The 22392-nt window shown below is 40.7% G+C and overlaps 1 protein-coding gene across 1 annotated transcript in view; it reads left to right on the top strand.

The window, feature by feature from the left end:
* WIF1 (WNT inhibitory factor 1) overlaps positions 1-22392 on the top strand; it is a 42789-nt gene that overhangs the window by 5330 nt on the left and 15067 nt on the right. The window contains exons 3-4 of the mRNA XM_050325362.1: positions 17234-17342; positions 22036-22176. Of these exons, the coding sequence (XP_050181319.1) occupies positions 17234-17342; positions 22036-22176 (250 nt within the window). The remainder of the gene's footprint in view (positions 1-17233; positions 17343-22035; positions 22177-22392) is intronic.

Genomic DNA, 22392 nt, shown 5'->3' with positions numbered 1-22392 from the left:
TTTACAGACAGTTTCACAGATATTTTCTTAGTGGTCTAAAGTTAATGCCATTACAAGTAATGCCAGTGAGTAAAAAGTAAGAGCTAACCAGAAGAATTTTTCATGTATTCAACATCTTCTGTTGGTATCACGCTTTCCAAAGAGGTTTTTTGGGTAGCTATGAGAATGATAGACTTACTTCTAGCCAAGTAAATTATGTACATAGAAAACAATTGTAAGAAATCCCACTTTTCCTAGGGTGTGCAGATATGTAAGGAATAGGGTGTTACCCAGAGCTTTCAAAACTGATATGTAGTAGACATTTGCATCACGTTAAACAGAGTTTTCAGAACTGTATACCTGAGCTCAGAACAGTGAGTTCCTGATTAATATTTTTAAGGCTTTCAAGAAAATGCATCTCCAAATATCTTTTATTTTGCCTTCCTGTGGCTTTACACTTGGCTTGCCAGAGTTTATTCTTCTTCTATTTTCCTTTTTGTGTACAAATTCCAGCTTTTGAAAGATGCTATTTTACTTGCATTAGTTTCTTTTATTCTTCTGTTCTACCATATTGTTTGTTTGTTGTTTTTTTTTTTTTTTTTTGCTGGGAGGTTGTTTCTTGCTTATTTGCTTTTTAACTCTTTATTTGTGGCCAAGCTCTTCACTATATCAAACTATAGCCCAGACATGGTAGAAATGTAATACCTCCCTCTACAGGCTGGCAGGGCTCTGCCTGCTGCAGCCCCTGGAGGCTGTTGGCTTTCTTTGTCACGAGAGCACATTGCTGCTTCCTGGTCAACTTGGTGCACACCAGGATCTCCAGGCAGTTTTCTATTAAGCTGCTTTCCAGCTGCTCAGCCCCCAGCATACACTGGTGCCTTAGGTTGTTCCTCCTCAGGTGCAGGATATTGCACTTCCCCTTGATGAACTTCACGAGGTTCCTCTCTGACCATTCCTCCATCCTGTAGAGGTCCCTGTGGATGGCAGCAGGACCTTCTGGTGTATCAGTCACTTCTCCCAGTCTTGTTCCATCTACAAACTTGTTGAGGGTGCACTCTGTCACAAAGTCCAGGTTATTAATGAAAATGTTAAACAGTATGAGACCTAGTATCAGCCCGAGGTACACCACTAACAGTTGGCCTCCGACTGGCGCAGTCCACCTTTCTTATTAAATGCCAATTCCTTGCTTTGTCTGTGGGAATGTTGTGGGAGACAGTGCTGAAGGCCTTACTGAAGTCAAGGTACAAAAAAGCCACTGGTCTCCTCTCATCCCCAAGCCAGCCATTTCCAAAAAATAAGCCAGGCAGGAACAAAAAACTGAGACTGGCTTGTACAATCACAGTGAAGCAGCAAATCAAAATCTACCTCAAAAGAAAGTAATACAAATAAAGCAAATAAATACTGTTGTACAGAGGGACTGACTATGATAGCTGAAATCCACCATGGTATGTGGATTCATAGTCTGTTCATAAAACACCTTAGCAATGACTTGCAAAGCTTCAGGGTGGATTTTTTCAGCCAAACAGCAAGAAAAACCCTGGATTTTTTGTATGCAGAATGAAAGTTTACTTTGTTTTGCAACTAACTAGTGGAGTTCCATCTTGTTCAACCATACAAGGAAAAGTGGACGATTACCTTGAGCTGCTTCAGCACTCACTGCCATCACAGCCAAATACTTCAATAAATAACTTGAAGACCAAACCCTGCTTTTAGAGCTGGTCCCACAAATCCTGCAAAGTTACCCCTTTGCCTGGATAAACAGCTAGCTAAACCCAACTGATCCTAAAGGAAATAAATATGACTAATATCAGACCTGGCAGTCTCCCAGCCTCAGGTTTTGGCCCATCACCAGGGAAAACAAACTCACAAACAGCAGCCCACTAATGAGAAGATCTGTCTCCAGCTCTGAAGTGCATAAACCAAGAGCAAGAGCCACGGAGGCAGCCTGTGCAATGATGGCTGGCCAGAGGAGGAGAGGGCAGGCTCTTGGACCATCCTGACCATCAGAGAATGAGTTCGGAGCCTTCAATACTGTGATTATGAACCTATTTTTTCTCAGACCACAAGGAAGGCATGGAGAGATCACAACTTGTTGATGAGCAGAAGATGATGAGCAGAAGGCTCTTCCTATAATGTTTTCTCCTTGCCCTCAACTTGCAAATGTGAATATTGATATAGCCAGTGAGAATCTGACACTTAAAACTGCATAGGCAAATAATCAAGTCCATTGAGCACTTTCGGTAAGGAGTTCAAGTACCAGCTTCAACCTGTTCCTTTTAAACTACCGTAAACACTGCTTTCCTTTTTCCAAGTTTGAGCCTTAGCCAGTTCTCTTTCTTGCAGAGATTCTGGGAAGTAAATTGAACTGTTGAATTGGAGTCCATTTGAGTAACTAGATTGAAACAAGTTTATTTTTCCCTTGTGAAGCCACAGATACATGAAGTTGCTGCAAGCAGCTATGTGCTTGCAGTGTTCCTTGCAGGGCCTCAGGGAGAACAGGCAGGTTGCACAGCAGAGCACATCTGTCATCTGTCAGAGAGGAAGGAGAGGCAAAATACAGTTACCTGGGTGTGTAATCACAAGTGACAAATGACATGCAGAGCCATATTAAGAGTTGGGAAATAATTTGCCAACAGGGCATATTGGCGGTTGCCTTGTTTGATTTTTTTGTTTGTTTATTTGTTTATGCTGGTGCGCTTTTTTTATCTCCTTTCTTCCAGTTTTTCAAAGGAACATCTATTTAGATTGCACAGACAGGATCTGATTTCTGTGTTGGCAAAGGAGAATAGCTGAAAGCTTTTGACCCAATAGGTTGCCTCCATCTGGTCAGAGCTGTTGGTATTGTTGGTATTAGTACATGTTGGTATTAGATACAGGGTGGAGAGGTTTGTACTGTCCCTTAAGGCAGAAATTAGAAGCCTTCATCACATCAAGAACTGCATGGGTTTCACATTTATACTTGACATAACAATAACTTTCCTTTGATGGGACAAAGTCTGTATCTTATCCTGCCTGCTGACAGAGTTCACATTTGAATTTTATCAGTGTGAATACCCTGCTTAATTTATGGACCCTTTTTGGTTGTCTTGCCAAACACTTAATAGGCAAGTAAACTTCATAATTTTTATAGTGTCATGATACCACTATTACTTTCATTCTGTGATTCTATGAATTAAAACCTGACAATAGAATTACAAGATTTAAAACATTTCTAAGTGTGTAACATATTTATATAATACCTTTATTCATCCAAAAATAGTGGTTTTCTCATCCTGTAAAATATAACCAAGCAGTATAAATTCATGAAAATAAATTATTGGGAAATATTTAAAAGGATGAGTGATCTGAAAGTTTGCTGACAGGAGGAATAGTGACATGGAGGCACAGAGCTCACCATCTCTGCAAATTATTGTAAAATCTCTTGTTACTCCACCTCTTCCCAACCTCAACAGAAACTTCTGTCTGTAGGTTTATATTGATTTGTATATTCTTGTTCCTGTCTGCAAAGACTGAGGTAATTGCAGTGTGATCTTTCCTCTTTGTGGTTTAGAGCACATGATGGAGCATACCCAGGTTCTTCAGGATTTCTTCCCTTCCCTGGTCCAGAGGTCTCATGAAGAGCAGGAAGCAGAAAGCCAGTTTTGTGAGAGATGAAAAGAAAGGGATGGCCTTTGCTTTCTGTGAACGTGGTATTGTGAGAGACTTCCTTCTCTGGTTCATTTATAACCATTCCCCATTAAAACAGAAGAAAATCCCCAAACTAATCCTCTCTGCCCAGAGGAGAGTTGTGCCACTCTCCTGCTCAGACTCTGTCTGATTATTCCACTCAGGAGAGAGGAAGGTGGAGGAAGGAGCCAGTCTGCAGGGACTTCCCTAAGCGTGATGAGACATAGAAAGGAGGGCTGGAGCTTTTCTTATAATCTGAACAGAATTGCTCGGAGTGATGCTCGATTATGAGAGTTTCCAACACTCTTTTGCACATTATTATTATTATGCCTTGACATCAAATCTAGTTTTCATACCCCAGGCACATTCACAGGACAATTTACTTTAAATGCATAAGCATCTGTATGATGATAATCAAGCAGCAGAGATGCTTAGGGGAAGCTTGCTTTTCATCTCTGATTATAGACTTCCAGATAAGTCAGATTTTAGTAATGCTATTAGTAAATTAGTTCCTCTGGTAGAGTCTAAGTTATATTTCTGGAAAGCACAAGATGAGCTACTGACCACTCTCAGTGCATACAGAATATTTGAGAACGTTTCTTTGAAAAAGGAAAAGCCTTGGATTAAAGTTTGAACAATGTGCATGTTGGAAATTCAACTATTAACTAAACACACCTTTCAGTATATCATGGAAAGTGGATGTTTTAACTGAAATACATTGTTCACCTGTTGTCTTTAAGGTGTATGTTAATAACCTACACATAAATCATAATTTTTCTGAAAACAGACTTCTACTACTTTAAAAATCTGTATTTGAAATATATGTAGGTATTTGCATGAGACCAGCACAGTTTGGACTTGACCTTTTTTTCATATGTATTTCCCCAAAACACATTTCTGATGAATCTTGTGGTCAGCAAGTTGTGGCATTCCAGTTTATACCACCCTTCATACACATGTATCTCAGTTTATTAAATACAGTTGAAAAGTTACAGCAACAAACTATTACATTAAGGTAGTTGGCCTTCATGTGGAAGCATATTTTCCCCTAACCTCTGTGTGTCTTGTACTGCACAACTTGCAACCAAGTGGTTTATTGGGAATCTACATATTAAAGTGTCCAGTTGACTGAAAGAACCAAATTTTTAAAGATTACTCAACATTTGTAACAGCCATTCACTCTAAGGAAATCTGTAGGAGCAGTTCTTTGGTTGTATAAGAATTTACAGTTACAGAAGAAGCTGCATCGAGTTATGTCTCATGTATGAGAATTAGTATGGGCTCATGTCTTAATGAGGTTTTATGTCCTGTAAAACCAGAGTTAAGTCTGTACATTTAGCTTTATTCACTGGTATTTCCTGATTTCAGACTGTTTAACTGGGTGCCATAAGACTTCTTGAAACTTTTTATTAACACAAGTGGGTTTTGTATAGCATTTCCTCTATTTCCGTAAGAAAAAAAAAGAAGATTGAAAGGTAGGAGGGATTAGGAAGAAAAACTACTTTGTTCCTCAGAGATTTAAGTTTGAAAATAGTTTGCATGTTGCATGAACCAAATGCAGTGTGTCTCTGCACTTAGAGTGGAGCAGAGACTGAATCTCCTTCCCCACACTCTGAGGAGGGTGCGGGAGAGCCCCTTGTCTGAACAGAGCTGGAGAGAGCTGGTTATGTGGCACCTTCCTCAACTGCAGCCTCCTGAACTGTACCTGCTGCACGTCCTTCTCTGGTACATCGTAGGAGATCCACAGGAGCCCCTACGATGTGTGTTCCACCCTGATGGCAAAGCTGTTGGAGAGTTGGGCTCCCTTGGTTCTGGGTCCATGTTCCAGTGTGGTTTGCTTGAGCACCTCATGGGCAAAAGCAGCAGAGTATGGGCCTTGCTTTTGCACCAGAACAACAGCATCCTTAGCTGAGACAAGTTATATCCTGACCAGTGGATTCCCTCACTGGCAGACTGTGTGTTTGGTTGCTATGGTCACAAAGCCTCCTGGTGCAGCATCCTTGTCCAGTCTCTTCCGTAAGACTCTGTATGACGTTTTTGTAAGACGTGGCAAGAAAGCCAGTTGAAGACAGATGTGCAGCCTATTCTCGATTCAGCTGCCCAGCACACCTATGTGGCCTGCCACAGTTAGAAAGACAGCACTTGGCATCTGTCTCACTTTCCCAAGAGGTGTGTCATATTCCATTTACAGAGTACAGCTCCGTGGTCATGTTTCAGAAATGTTCTTTTAGTCTGAGGTTGCTGCAAAGAAAACCATTAACATGAACTACTGAAAACTGAAAGCTAAAAAAATATGACAAACCTGAGTCAACTTGAATTATTCCAGATGTATAACCTTAATGAGAAATAACAAGGTATTTCTGAGGGTGGGATCATGTGTTTAGATTTTTCATTTTTCACAGAGATAAAAAACTTTGTGTTCACACGACGGCTCTGGCAGTGCCGTTGGAAATGCATGTCCTCTGTTGGGGTGCAGGTTTGGTTGGCTTCAGCAGGCCATTGGAGGAACCATCTTCTTGCAATGATTCTCAGCTTATCTTCTTCCCCACATCGTAATAAAAGGATAATGAAATTTGACATCTGTCAACAGAATGAAAACAATTTGCCTCACTTGCGGTGCCATTCTACAACAGCTTCTGTCAGGCTGGCAGCTGACACTGTCCCATCTTTGTTCCTATCCCTGGTCACATAGTTCCATTCTCTTTCTTGTGCCAGTGCTGATATGGCTACTCAGGAAGCTGCTCTGATTGAAAACTAGCCCTACAGAAAGAAGTGATTAATTTTTAACTTGATCTACTGTCTTGGTTAGCTCATCTCATGGCTGTGTCTGAAGAGGGTGGAAGTGCATCAGTGCAGTCTTAGGCTGCCTTGAGCTACCAGAAGTATGGCAAATCAAATCAAAACAGAGAATCAACTCCCAAACCCCAAGCATCTTCTAACTGGAAAAAATTCAAGCAGAACCAAACAAGTGAACTCAGCTGACTGGTATCACAGTGAGCCCCATTGAAAGTGTCAGGGAGGGTTTGGCCCATAGGCTGGTATGCTAAGTACAATTTTTGTGCCCTGGAGTGATCACAGAATCACAAAATCACAGAATATGCCAAGTTGGAAGGATCCCATAAAGGATCATGGATTCCAGCTCTTAGCCCTGCACAGGACCATCCCTAAGAGTCACGGCACATGCCTAAGTATATTGTCCAAATGCTTCTTGAACTCTGTCAGGTTTGCTGCTTCCTGGGGAGCCTGTTCCAGCTCCCAACCATCTTCTGGGTGAAGAACCTTTTTCTAATATCCAACCTAAACCTCCCCGATACAACTTCAGGCTATTCCCTCAGGTCCTGTCATGATCACCACAGAGAAGAGATCAGTGTCTACCCCTCCTCTTCCCCTCACGAAAAAGTTGTAGACTGTGAGGAGGTCTCCCCTCAGTCTTCTCCAGGCTCAACAGACCAAGTGGCCTCAACAGCTCCCCATACAGCTTTCCCTCAAGGTCCTTCACCATCTTTGTTGCCCTCCTTTGGACGCTCTTTATAGCTTAATACCTTCATTATGTTCAAGGTGAGGCTGCCCCAGTGCAGTGCAGGACAATCCCCTCCCTCGACCGACTGGTGATGCTTTGCCTGATGCCCCCTAGGACATCAGGCCCCCGGGTTGGCCCTCCTGGCTGTCAGGGCACTGCTGGCTCATGTTCAACTTGCCATCAGCCAGGACCCCGAGGTCCCTTTCTGTGGCACTGCTTTCCAGCATCTCATTCCCCAATGTGTATGAACATCCAGGGTTGCCCTACACTGGGTGCAGAATCCGGCACTTTCCCTTGTTGAACTTCATATGGTTGGTGATTGCCCAGTCCTCTGATTTGTTGAGGTCTCTCTGCAGGGACTCCCTGCTTTCGAGGAGGCAACAGCTCCTCCCAGTTTTGTGTCATCTGCAGACTTAGTTAGTATCCCCTCCAGTCCTGTGTCCAAGTCATATTGAAGAGCACAGGGCCCAGGAAGGAGCCCTGTGGAACCCCACTAGTGACAGGTCACCAGTCAGATGTTACCCCATTCACTGTTACCCTCGGTGCTCCCCCCGTGAGCCAGTTGCTCACCCACCATGTGATGTGTTTATCCTGCTGTGTGCTGGACATTTTGTCCAGAAGGATCCCATGAGAGAGAGTATCGAAAGCTTTAACGGAAATTCAAAAATATTACATCAACTGGTGATGCAGAGAGCAGACCTGACAGCTCAGCAAGGTTTGTGGTATTGGACATTGTTCTTCTCCAGTGTGTCTTTCTTCCTGAAAGTAATGTGGACCACACTCAGCCCAGAACTGCTTACTTCATTTGTAATAAGGGCTGGTTTGCGGGATTTGGGGAATCTCCAGCAGCCTATGACTTCAGCAGAAATTAGGGATTGCCAGCACATCTGGGACGTATTGAGTGACAAAAAGGACGATTTGGTCTCAGATTTGCCATAGCTGTGCATCAAAGAATAAATTATATCTCTGATCTTAGCAAAACTCTTGAATCCTAAATGGGACAGTGATCTCAAAGCATAGTATAGACTTTTGCTGTCATTAGACTCCTGCTTGTTATTCGTCAGAGATAAATTTGGCCTGGGGAGGTCCACACATTCATGTCTGAGGCTAAACTGTCCCTGTTGCATTTTCTCTAATAAAAATGATGTTAAGGTCTCTCTCTTAAGACATCATTCTGAGGAATTTTCAGCTCACAGTCCTGTCTGTCAGGATTTATACTGATACATGATAGGTCACATTGTCCAGAGTTTAAAAAAAAAAAAAAAAATCACAGCAGAAGGATGCAGCTTTCCTAAAATAAACTTCCCACCTTTCTGAATAAGACTTATTCCTACAAGTGTGTTCAAAGGGTTCATCTGGAAGCTCAACTTGACCCTAAGTCAAGTCAGCAGAGTCCAGGCCATATGAAGATGCCTATGCTGTGGATAGACTCCATTTGTACCCAGGGAGAGAGAGAAAGGTGGTTCAAGACAGGAGGTAAATCAGACTCTGAATGGGCTGAATTTTCTTTTGCAAGTGCTAGTCTCTCTCCTTTGAGTATACAGGAAGTCAAAAATGATCTGACTTTAGAGTAGATATTTAATTTAAATGCTGGGAAATACACTGCTGGATTCTGTGAGGCTGGTACTGTAACCCAGGTATGAAGCTGTGCTCACCCTGCCTATGGAAACAGCCCAAAAGGCAGAAACTCTTCAGTTTCTCATCAGAAACTGGGGATAAGATTATACTTCCCTACTTTACTCTGAAGATAAGTCCATCTTGCTTTGAAAAATTCAGTGTATAGTTACAGAGGACATAACTGTGTGGAGGCCTGTATGGTATACAGAAATATATGTACATTCAGCAGTCTTCACTCAATAGACAAATCAGTGTGATTTCAGGTACAACAGCAAACACGAGTTCCTTTTCAGATACACTAATCAAATATTTTATAGTAGTAGATTTAGTTCTTCTTTCATGGTAGTATTTAGAATTTTCTTTGGTCAATGGCAGACTAAAACAAGAACAAAATTGCATTTTCACACAGAAAGGCATTTGAAAATGAACGCAGCAGATGTTAAAAGAGCAGTTTTAAAGAAGTCTTTCCTAACAACTAGTCAGGACGGAGTTGAATTTTTTCAGAACCTTTTCACCATAACTTTTAAACACTCATTTGCCTAGAAAACAAGGCTAAAGACAATTGTGTGCTGAGCAGTAAATAAACTCTCACTCAGAAGTGCTGCAAACTTTCTGTCACATGGGGACACAAAAGTGGAAGCATCCCTCTTTGACACTCTTGAAGGACTCCAGTCTGACAAAAGCTGCTGTAAGATTTCGTAAGTTGAGTTCACTGCTTACATTTTGAGGAGAGATATTTATATTTATTATACAGGAGTGCCAGTTAAAGCCAAGAGTGAAACACATGGACTCAATAAAGGCCCAGTTACGTGACCTTTGCTGTTTGCCAGGCTTTTAACTTGTGTAAGTAATTGATTACACTTTCATGAGATCATAATCAGAAGGTTGTTCTTTGGTAATGGTGTGCTAGAGGAGCTTTATCCTCAACTTCAAAGCCATCCTGTGAGGCTTAAGAACAAAGGGTTGGAAATTTGAAGCACAGCCAAAATGAATCTGTCTGCATTATCCGTGTTTACCACCATTCAAGAAGTGGATTAGCGTATTCTTCATCTGTGAACTTTTCCTCGTCACATCAGATGAGCCACCATCTCTAAGGTTTACATTTGTGCTTTTAAAACTATTCTGCTTAATTAAATGTAGTGTCTGTTCCGATCTCCATCGTAACTAATCTAAATGGTTGTTAGTGCAGTCATTTCCCTAACTGTAAAGGTTTTATTGAAATTATTTGAGATTCTCTGAAAAGAATTTTCAGGGTAATTATTGATATAAGTAAGTCTATCCAAAGCTGAAAACTGCAAACAGTCTGTAATCTGTGTAAAGATGAACTCCAGGATAAGCCAGCCAGCTTTTTACTTATTTTTAAATCTGTGAGGGGGAGAAAATAACCTTGCAGTTTTTTCTCAGTGTAGATAGAGCCACATAGATGTGTTTCAGGTGGCAGTAGTAGACCTGTAGAGACTTATTTTGTTAGGAACTCACTTCATGAGACAGTGTTTTATTTTTTTTCTCCAAGAGCAGTAGAAATTTTCCCCTTTTTTATTAGCTTTGGGAGATTTTGAACATCGCTGGTCATGAAATCTCCATTGGAGAGAAGAGCACTGATACTTTACTGGGTGACCAAAGAATGAATTAGCCCGTGCTGTCCTAGAACAAGAATTAACTCTTCAGGAAAATAGCTTTTACGAGTTCTCAGGATACCAGAACATAGGTTTTGTTAAATATTTCAAGATAACTAAGGTTTGTGTATCTTTTACTTATTTAAAACCTGAACTTTTAATGCTGTTTCTCTTTTTGGTGTACTGTTTATTTCTCTCTCCTTCCCAAAAGCAGACTTATTTAATATTCATCTGTAAGATATGTGAGAAAACATTTTAAAGGAAACTTATGCACCAGGCCTGGTTCATGCTGAGAAATGTCATTCCTTGCTAGAGACTTTTCAAGGTGTAATTAACTGTGCATATTTATCAAAACTTGAATGATTTTATCCCCTTGTAACTTCATTTTTTCAAAAGTAACTCTAGTGAACCTATAATAAAACACGTCACAGAAAATCTGTTAAACAAAAGAAGTCTAAGTGTGCAGAGTTGTACTCTTTTTGCAAGGTAGATGAGCGAGAAACTCCCAGACTCTCCTCAACAAGGAGAGTAAATTTATTGTGACTGTTCTTTAAGTAATCCTGCATGCCACATGCCTTTGTATCAGTGTGCTTTTACTTAGCATGGATCTGTTTGCCTGTATGCTGCTTTCCAAGGCTTTAGCCTTGTGTAATGATCCCCCTGTCCCCACTGCAGATACCTACTACATCAAGGGCTTGCCTCTGATCTAAACCAAAACTGTCTTTCCATTAGCAGGCTAATGATGGACAGGAATGTGCAATAGGCTTTTATTTGTCCCTCTATCTCAGGTAGCCTTTCAGAGTTCATGTTCTGCTGATATACTTGGATTTATATTTTTTCACTTCTTTCTCTCTCAAATCCCACTCTGTCTGCCCTTCAGCTTCCAGTCTCAGATTGGCTTTAAATGACCTCTTCAAATGCTAAAGGGCTTCCAGAGCTCAGGGTCTGGTGAGAGAAAATATCAGCTCAAAGTGAGTAAGTAGCTTCCCTGTTTCCCATGTCTCCCAAAGAGCACAACAACTGCCAGAAACTATGCTAAATATAATCTAAATCTATTATTTTGTGACCTCACCAAGCTTCTTGACAGTGACTTTTTCATGTTGCTTATCTTTACTGAAATTCCTTTTGCACTACTTGGAGCAAAAGCTAATGTATTCTGCAGGGATTTCTGTCCATCTCTCCACTGCAAAGCATTCTTGGAAACCTGTAGTGTCAGCTTTAAATATCGGAGGCTTCTTTTGATAACAAACAAGAAATTTCTCTTTTCCAACTATTTTCCAGCTGTTGGAGGATCTGATCTGTCATCCACAGTTACATGCCACAAGAGACATTAAGCACCGGTTAACCATCTTCCGTTGACAAAGTCTGAGAGTTTTTGTACCATTCTTCTAAAACCATTAAAACCACAAGTAGTTATTGTTGAAAGTTTCATGCAGGGATTCGCTCCATTGTTAAGAAAGTCTTCCTTCTCACACATGGATTTTCTTCAGTCTGCTGTGGTTTTCTTAATGTGAAGAAAGCAGGCATAGAACAGGGTCTGCAGATTTGTGAGCATTTCACCACAGCATTGCCTAGTTACCGCTATCACATAGTGTATTTTTCTCTGAGATTGCCCATTTCTCTGAGTTTTAATTTGTGTCCTTCTTTTTTTTTTTTTTTAGAAACACCAAACTTCTTTTTATGTGTGTCTCTGCGGTTCTTAATCCTGGTGTTTGGTTCATTCCCGTACCCTTAGCAGCCAGTACTGGAAAACAGGTTATCCTGTCTTCTGTGTAAACTGGTTTTCTCAGACCATGTTTATGTATCACTTCATGTTGTAAAGTATGCCTCCCATTTTGGGTCTGCCTTGTGAGTCTGACAGGAAGTCTCTGGGTGTCATGCTGAAGTGCAAAAAATGGTTTACCCACTCTGTGACAAGACCAGTTAACAGGTTAGGCGAAGCTGCTGTCCTTAGCAGAAAAAGAGGCAGTCTGTAGGCAGACAGTGTACGATCTGCTTGTCTAAGGAGGCACCATTATGTTGCTCATTACAGCAATGTCTAGACTGCACCACAGTAACAAACTGTTCATATATATATGTACATACACATACCATGGCCAGACTCTTTCAATAGCCTGGTATGCACAGTACGGATACTCTTTGTTGGAGTTCATCTCACTTTGCTTCGTGTTTCATCTTGGAACATAGAACAATTTCTCTGACCTAATGTGGTTAATATCTTGGAGAAGCAATGGTCCATGCTGTAAACACCTAACAAACACATACGTTGTCTCACTTTATGATTTTATTCGTGGCATATGCAGCTGTGAGCATCTGCTATGGATAATGCATGGTAGAATCTTTTAGTGTGTGTATAGCCAGAAATATTCATGGATCTGGGATAAAAAGGAACATTTTTTTATGTGTTTCTTTCTTTAAATGAAAAAAATTGGCATTAGAATATATTTGTAATTTAATTGATAACAGAACAGAACATTCAGCACTGATCTCTTTAAAATAATGAGAAGAAAATATAGTAATTTCTTACATCTACTTCCAAAGTACGTTCACTTCATATATAACGTACATTCATGTCATAATTAGAAAGGGTGTAGGTTTCATTAGGTTATCGAGCTGTGACATACAACAGTTTAAGCTGCTTAGCTTTGCTTCAGGTACTAGCATTACTTCTCATCCTTCATCTTTTGTGTAAAATGAAGAAAACGTAAAGCACAATATTGTGAATTCTTTGATTAAATATGAAACAAAAACCAAGTCAGATACAACATGACATCTGAGTGATAAGAGAACTTCAGGACAGTGAATCTTGTACCAAAGAGTGGAGTTCTGTAGGAATTTTAACTGTATTTCATTTAAAATGAAACTGCTGACAGATGTTTGCTGCAATACTTGTTAGACGGCTTCGTTATTTTTATAACCTTTTAAATTCCTCTTGATTTATAGAAAACAGACATTTAAAGTCCATAAAAATTAATCCCAACCATGGAATTATTTGCCTAAAGTGAAATTTCCTGCCTTTGCTGAGGGCTTTACCTACATAGGGAACTGTTAAAGGGCAGCTGCACAGGGCTACCTGCTGCCTGAAAGCACCACGTCCCCAGACTATTCACACAACATCTGCAGGGGCCCTTGCCTCAGTTTTTGAGGGTCTCAAAGATTTTATACAGAATTAAAAGCATATTCTTCCTCGGGTGCTTCATGAAGTCAATCCGAAAGTCCTCTGTGAATGCAGAGTGCAATTGTCAAAGATCAGTAATTTAATGGAAACCCCATTTCCTCCACCGCCTCTGACAACAGTGTTCCTCTAAGATTTAGTTTCACTACCAAATTTTGACCCTCATGTACCAGAGAGTTCATAAACTGGCTTAAAAAAAAACAAACACAAAAAACATGAGAATATCTTTATAATGAAAAAAGGATTACAGGTTATGGATTTTTCCCCTTTATCTCTCAACGATATCCAAGGAAGTTTGGTTCTCACTACTAGGTCACTCACAATGGCCACTTACAGCATAAATTATGGTAGTCACTAGACAATATTTTAATTGCACAGACCTATATCTTCAATTAACCATTATGACTAAATTTCATGGTAGGCTGAAGCATGGCAAGTATTTGCTGAGAGCATGTTGTTTGCTTTTCAGTCATGATGATTAATGCAAGTTAATTGGCAATCAACTCCAATTTCAACAGGACTATATTGGAGACTGGATGTAGGGATTGTGTCAAGACAGATTTTTTCCAAACAGATAGGATTTATGGCAGTCAAATCTTGTTTCAGATTCACAGGTTTGAGGAGTTAAACTACTCTACTTCTGCTACTGTGCAACCTCTCTTGACTGTGATTTTTGTGCATAACTTTTATGTCAAAATTTAACCAATTCAGTCCAGCAAATGATTTGCAAACATACCTGCAGCACATGGCTCCATAACTTTGCAGCTGGATCTACCTGAGGTGTTTCATGTTATTCTTAGGTACTTCATTTCAAGAAGTTCAGTTTTGTCAACTCAGCAGATGTACAAACCTTTGTACAGAAATGGTGAGAGCAGGTATCTCTCCCCAATGTGGCTTTCCTCCTGAACAGCCTGTTGCTTGTGCAATGTCTCTTCCCATCTTTTTAATGTGTGATCAGAATGTATTCTTGCCTCAGGCTCTAATCACTGCTACACCTCTACTCTGGTTAGAGGAACTACTTCCTTGAAAGGCAATGAATATTGTGGCTCATGTAGTAATTGGTCCCCTTTTCCACAGGGGACTTTCTTTTTGTCTTTATCCTGAGGCATCGTTTTGGCTCTGGAAAATGAAATTCCAGTCCTTTTCCTGCTAATTGGGGCTCTGGCTCACAAGCTGACCTGCTACAAGAGTGCGACTGCAATGGAAATATGGGAGTGGAGCTATTTGGTCTAGTTACCAATTGTTGTTTACTAGAATAGTAAGAACATGATGTTTTAATATCCCAGGTCATAACTCATTATGACCTGGTTTAGATATAACCAAACATCAAAGCTAACCAATGAGAAACAGACAGTGCAGCACTGACTCACTCACTGCACTATTCTATAGATGTGTGGAGACATATAATTATTTTTCCAAACCAAAGTTTTATGTGAAAACAAAAATGTTCACAATTTGAATTTATGGCTTGTTTTCATATTTTGGCATGGTATATTGTATTGGAAAAAAACCATCTTTAATTAAAAGCAGCCTTTTGAACATAACCCCAGACTTCATTTTTCATCTCTGGTTTTACTGCTTCTCTCCATGTCCCTCTCCCTCTCACATTTACTCCATGTGTTTAACTCACCCTTAAAACCTCTCACTGCTTCCTTCCCTATTGTTTTGCGAGTCCTTGTCTAACATCTCTGTGCCTACACAACACCCTCTGAAGACTGTCCATGTACAGGGTAACCCCTCATACTGTTTGGAATCACCTTAGGACACGTCCGCACAGAGTGAGTGGATGTTCTGCCACGGATGATCAGGAATTTCATAACAACCTTCCTGCTCAAGTCATGAGTGCTTTTCTGTTGTCATCAGAAGCTAAAGGAAGATGGTCTTTCACACCCTGCCAGGGCTTTTGCTCAAGTTAGCAGAGCACAGAATCACAGAGGGGCTGAGGCTGATCTGAGTCAGACTAGACAGTCTGACTTCAAGATGATCTAGTCCACTCAAGCAGGGTCACTTACAGCCACTTGACCAGGACTGTTTTGAGTTGGGTTTTGAGTATCTTCACAGATGGAGTTGCCACGACCTCTTTGGACAACCTGTACCAGTGCTAAGTCACCCACACTGTAAAAAGGTGTTTTCTCAGGTTCCGATGAAGTTTTCTGTATTGTGCCCATTGCCTCCTGACCTGACCCCTATCAGCTGTTTATACATATGGATTAGATCCTCCCTCAGCCTTCTCCAGGCTGAATGGTCCCAGCTCTCTCAACCTCTCCCCGTACATCAGACCCTTGAGCATCTTTGTGGCCCTTCACTGGTCTCACTCCATTAAGTCCATGTCTTCCTTGTACTACGGAGCCGGTTCATTACAGGAGAAGAAGGACAGTCTTCTGGCTAAGGACATTGACAGGCATCTTGTAGACATAACTTAGCTACCATTTATCAGGCCAAATTACTCATAAAATTTTTTATTTAATCTCTCTTTAGTTCACGGTTTTATCTAAAAAGTAGACAGAACTATACCATTTACTGTCAGTGACTTGCTGCATGTAAACACATTTTTGCCAGTGCCCATGGTAAGACCTCAAGGACTTTTCTGAGAACAGCAGGTAGAATTACATGTGATTCCTTTAATGCTTCTTGGTAAGTGGGAATCCACACTTCAGTGTAAAAGGTTCATTTCCACTTGCTCTGCACACCAGCAGTTGTGCTGCTGACAGTAGTGTAAACCTCCAGTGACTTGCTAAGGTGCATAGATCTTAGGTGTACATGGTTTGTACAGTGACTCTGCAGACACGTGACATCACTTTGCATTGAGTATCAAGAGAGGCCAGAGTCCCATGGAGGAAAGTACCAAAGCCTACACTCTGTGCCACAACGCAGGTGCTTATGAGGAGTAGGATGAAGGTAGTGGAAAGTAGTTTTTAAATCATGCCAACACCTTTTGGGAATTGCCAAAACAAATCATTTATGTTGCAGTTAATAATGCGTGACATGAAGCCAATTTGGTAGGAGAACTCTCAGCTCCACCCTTGGAACAATTTAATGAACTGAGTTTGAACAGGGCAGTGTCGGAGCTGTAAGCAAGATATGTGTCCTAGCATGGCACTCCAGCAATGTGGCTACTCATTGCCTGGTACTGTTTGCCCAAGGCAACGTGCTGTGCTGTGCAGATCAACCCAGAGCAAGCTTGGATAATCTCATGCCACAGTTGCATCGTGCACGTGGGCATGCTCTTTAAACTGCACTCTTGGTGCGAGCAGGTCATCCACGCTCACCATCATTTTCAGAAGGATTCTGCACAAAAAACAGCCTTAAGAATTAGCCTAATGTTTATATATTTCTGTTGTCTGCCAGATAAATAGTCCAGATTGTAAAAAAAAAGTCTTCTCTATGTAACAGTTGTCCACCAAATGGAGGCCACTTTCCTTGCTAATATGCTGCATCCTGATTACTGTACAGTCACTTGTAATCTCTGAAATAAGAGGAAATTACCTGAAAATTATACTTAGATGAAGAAACACTCAGGGAAATTGTAGAAACCAACAGAAATTATAGAATGGCATAATGAAAAGTGTAGTATTTTTCTTCTCTAGTTTATATGCTAAATAGTTTGCTTCTGTGAATGCAATTAAAATGAATATAGATTTTTCATTTATTTTGTCATAGGCTGAGTACTACTACGAGTTCCTGTCTTTGCACTCTTTGGATAAAGGCATAATGGCTGATCCAACTATAAATATCCCCATGCTTGGAACAGTTCCTCATAAAGCATCAGGTTTGTGCTGTTGATATTATAAATTGTGTTCCTGTAAAAAATATTCTACATCCAGTGAAGTATAAATATTTTATTATTAATTATGAATTTTTTAATGAATTGTGGTTCTGAAGTTTATTACCATGCTTCTTGGCACTGAACAGTCTGTTCTTTGCCTGTGAGTGCAGTGAGTGCTGTGCCTGAATACAGCAGCATATTTTGTCTGAGCCAAGTCGCATGAAGCTTTTATGTGTAGATAAATCAGCAGAAACTTGTGCCTCAGTTGTACATTCTTGGTCCTTCACTGGAACTTATATCTCCACAGCAGAGGCTGAGCCCAAGCCAGTGTGAGTGCTCCAAAAGCACTATGGAGCACAGTGAGCTGATTGGAGTAAAAAAGCTTTCCATGAGAGATTATTGAATCCACTTTTCTCTGAAGTGGATGAATAACAGTTTATGTGATCTGTTTCAGAGCTCATACATGATAAGCTCTGGTAGAAAGGCAGAACTGTACATCTGAATGACAGCACTGTTTTGGTGACCATGGTTTCATGATTTGCCGTAGCCATCCTAAGGCCATAAGGGATAAAATGGAAAAGAAATGAGAAGCAGAACAGGAGGACCAGTCTGCAAATTGAACACTGATTTACAAATTTTCATCTTTGACCGTTCTTTCTCTTCTCTTTTTCAATGGATACATTCTGAAAGTTTGTGTTTAATATTCTCCATTTTTGGCTTTTAGTAGATTGGCATTACTGAAGCAGTAATGTTTCAGTACAGCTTTTTGCTGTGACACCTGGAATTTAACATTAAGGATTGGTCTCTCCATTCAGTGTGGATTGAGTGAGTGGTATTGAAAATAGATTTGAGTGAGAGGTGCTATGATACTTGTACTACAACTGCTGCAGTTAAATTGGTTGCAAGCCTGATAAATGTCAAGTAAAGACATTTAAAAGCAACTAAAAAGCCATGAAAGCCAAGTTTTTGTTATTTCCATCTCCATATAAAGCAGGTGAGATATGTGGGAAGCTCTACACTCGGCATCCTCTAACATAAACTAGCTTCTCTTTTAATATTAGCTATCTAGAAAGGCTCAACCAAAATTACCTCCCTCTGACTGTGTTTAGGAAAGCATAATCTGCAAGTGCAGGGAGGCTGGAGATGAGGTCGCATAGTTGCAGCGGAAGGTCTGTTAGTCATCGTGACAGGAGGTCTAATTAAAGCCGAAAAGGACTTACCCAGTTGGCAGCACTGGTACCTCAGTGTATGGGCATGTCTGTGGTGTTCCCCTGCATGGATCATGTGCAGTGTACCACCATGCTTAGTGTGTATATAAGCTGTATTTGAGTCCTGTTTGGCGTTCTCGTGCCTTCAGCATTTAATAGCAATTGATAATCAGTACATGTATGGTATTTGAAGCATTTACACTGTTAAATGGTGAGACACTAGTATGATGGTGGGTTTTTTACACTGCCTGCTAGCTGGCCAAAATTAACTAAGCAGTCCTAAATAAATATGTGCTATAAAAGTAGTGAGTATTTGCTACTTAGTAGTTATTTCTGTAATTTATATGTTTGCAAAACAGTTGTGACAGATCTAGTCTTGTTTGCCTGAATCTATTGCATTACCAAATCATTTTTCTACACAGACACGTCAGAATAATTCAATCACAAGCTTGTATTTAGTAACAAATCAGTTGTTATCTCTTGAAGAAGAGTTTTAGGCTAAAGACAGTTAGTTGTCCTTAAAGACGATTAAGGAGAAATAAAAGAGGAAAGAGCTATAATAAGCTATAACAAACGTGAGAGTGGGAAACAAGAATGAGGATTAACAGATACTTTATTCAGAGGTAGCTGAACCCAGCATTCTTGTCAAAATCAGTGGACTTTAAAAACTTTTTTGAGGATATTTGCCTATTGCCAAATAAGGCATATGGATGGCTTTAGTGCTGTAGGGCCTGTCTAGCCTGTATTTTATCTTATGGTCAATCGTGGCCATAAGAAAACCTGTGGAAGAGCAAAAGGAGGACATGCATATGCGATACTTTCGTTTACCCTCTCAGTTCTGACTAACTTCAGCTTGGAGGATTTCCTGAGTCTTAAGTGATTTGTCCTTTTTATAAGCCCACACAGGTTACAGATCTTTCTTTGCAGTACTTTTCTAGGCTCTCCTTGAGTCCATTTCATCTTCTGGTACCTCCAACCACCTTGGCAAGGAGTTCACTGCCTCCCATTGCATGAAGATCCCCCTTCTGTTGTTTCAAGTCTGGCTGCAACAGTTTCATCTGATGGGCACTAGTCTTTGCACTGGTTGAGACAGTAGTCAATCCATACTGTTGGTCCTATCCATGACAGTCATGATTTTGTATAAACCTACTATGTGCCCTCTAATTTTTCTCTTTGCCAGACCGAGGAGTCAATTGTTTCGCATTGGATGCAGCCTTGTCCTTCTCTCAGCTTTCTCTGATTCAGTATATCCTTAAAGAGATGAGGTACCAAATTAGACTTAAATTACATTTAAATCACCTAGGTCCCTTAGATTCATTTGAAATCCCATTCCCAAATCCCAGGATTGCTATCTGATTCAGTGCTCACAACCATGAGTATTGTTACACCTAGATACGTGGTAAGATGTTAAGAAGGCTGCAGAAGATGCTTTTCACTGGGAGCTTAAAGAGTTAAGACTACTCAGCTTGTCCAAAAGAAGATGTTTGAGAGGAGTGTGTGTACCTGCCCAATGAGAAGCAGTTGGCTGCTCTTTTCACTGGGAAGGCCTGTGAAGATTGAGTGGTTCAATCTGAGGTCAGCAAGTTCAAAACAAAGTGAGGTGTTGTTGCAGCAATGATTAACATCTTGAACACTACACTCAGGAAAGTAAAACCAGCTATTGGTCTGTGCCCAGAAGCAGTGTAGTGCCTGAGAAAGAGCTGGCCCCCTAAGTGACCTGGGTTGGCTCCTTCTGTCCCTGTCTGAACCAAGCAGTGCAGTGCCTCGCTGGTGCTGCCAGTGAAGGCTATGACCAGGCTGCTGGCACAGCGCTGCTTCCACCCAGCCCACTGGTCAGGGTCAGGAGACCTCCTCTCCCTGCCCACTCCTGGTGTTGAAACATTAAAATGTAACTGCTGAGCATCCAAAGGTGCTGAAACTCTCTCCAAGCTTGGTGGCAGAAACTGGTGCCTTCTCTGGGTGCCTTCTCTGGGTGCAGCAGCTCTGCTCACTCTTCCATGCTGGTAGAGAGCAATAGTGGGCTGCAAGGCTGTGCACTACTCCAGACTCCACTCTTCTCCAGACACTTCATGCCTGTTTCTGTTGGGATTTGTCATTCAGCAGATGTCCCTTAAGCAGTCCCACCCCTGAGGCTATAGGTTGGTTTTGGTTGTGGGTTTGTCGTATTCACTAAAGTGGGTAAAGCAGTTGCCTGCAAACTTGAAGGGCTGTGCAGAAACACAGAGTTGCTCTCAGCCTGCTTCTACTTAAGAAAATTTTGTTTCCTGAACAGAGGAAAAAGGCATGAGCTCACAGAGAAAAAGGATTAAACCTGCATCCTCCACATCCCAGGAGAGCATCCTAATTACTACTTAACATTAAATTAGGTATAAGTCACTAGGTTTCCTTAGGTTTCTTTTCAAATTAATTTATCTTTCGTCACTCCTGCCATATGCTCTGCAGCCCTGGGTGCAAGCACTCCAAAGGATGCAGAAATATAAATGTAAGGGAGAGGCTGTTCTGTGGCCTGGTGGTAGGGAGAAGGGCTAGCAGAGAGAAGTCCAGAGCTGTGATTCCCTCTCCTTGTTTTTAGCCAGTGATGGACAAATGTGAACTGCATGCTGAATATGGGAAGCAGAGACCAGAGCTGAGGTTTGCCTTACCCCAGCCCTGCTCAGCACTGTGATAGGCCATGGGAGCTCACAGCCATGGGTTTGAATGCAAGGGACTTCTGCTCTGTGCAGAGGTATCAAGCTTACTTTGTCATTAAAATACTCCAGATTTACTGGCTTTAATTATTTACTCAGACTTTTTGTATTTCAAAGGTGTTTAATTGCTTTTCCTGGAAAGGCAATGTCCAAATATCGCTATACTTAACTAGTTCTATCAGGGTGATGTGTCTATGCCTTCTTTTAAATATTGCACCCATGATCTTATTTTATCAAGAGTACCATTTTTCCTGCACTTCATGGTATTATCTTATTTAAGTATTATTGCAATATCCAAACCAGAAAAACTTACACAAAGTAACTTTTTTCCCCAAATATGTAAGATGTTTTTGCAGAACTTGTATGAGAGCCTGAAAAATTTAGACTCAGAAGTGATCAGCTCAACGTAGAAAATGATATGTAGGCTTCCGGCTTGTTTTGGTGTAGATAGCTCTACATAAGTAAATGCCTCATCTGCGAGCAAAAGTATGTTTGTGTTATGATCTCTGTCTGTGCTGTAGACTGTTGGGTTATATTAGTAAATGAGTACAGGCTCTTCTCCTGTGCTGCTGTACTTCTAGTTCTGGAGCCATCTATGAAGGTGATCTGTGTGTCTCTGTATTAAAAGTTTTCATCAATGGCATTCCTCAGAAGCTTAAATATAATTATAATCTATTTTTTTAAGTATTTCAATGTATGCTTTTATACGTATGTGTGTGTGTATATGTTGTTGTTATTTTTATTTTTATATTATTATTATTATTATTATTATTGTTGTTGTTGTTGTTATTACCCTTTCAGTGGTTCAGGTTGGATTTCCTTGCCTTGGAAAACAAGATGGGGTTGCTGCATTTGAAGTGAACGTTATTGTAATGAATTCAGAAGGCAATATTATTCTCCAGACCCCTCAGAATGCCATCTTCTTTAAAACCTGTCAGCAAGGTAACACTAAAGAGAACATGCTGGAATGCTGTCAGACCAGGTCACCTAATGGTAAGACCTGTAAGACCAGGTCTTACGTTTCATTCAGGGTAAGAGCTAGGGAGGATGAAAATAAAGTGTTCACAAAAAGTGTAGGAATTATGGTGAATTCCAGACTGTCTCCATGTGCATTTGCTGTTTCTTAGTACATGTTTACTAACACTTTTCTTGCTGAAC

The sequence above is a fragment of the Myiozetetes cayanensis genome, unplaced genomic scaffold (assembly GCF_022539395.1).
Source record: "Myiozetetes cayanensis isolate MyiCay16 unplaced genomic scaffold, myiCay2020 scf3, whole genome shotgun sequence".
NCBI classification, from domain to species: Eukaryota; Metazoa; Chordata; class Aves; order Passeriformes; family Tyrannidae; genus Myiozetetes; species Myiozetetes cayanensis.
Note: the sequence above shows the minus strand (reverse complement) of the source record. Positions and strands in the feature narration are given on the sequence as shown.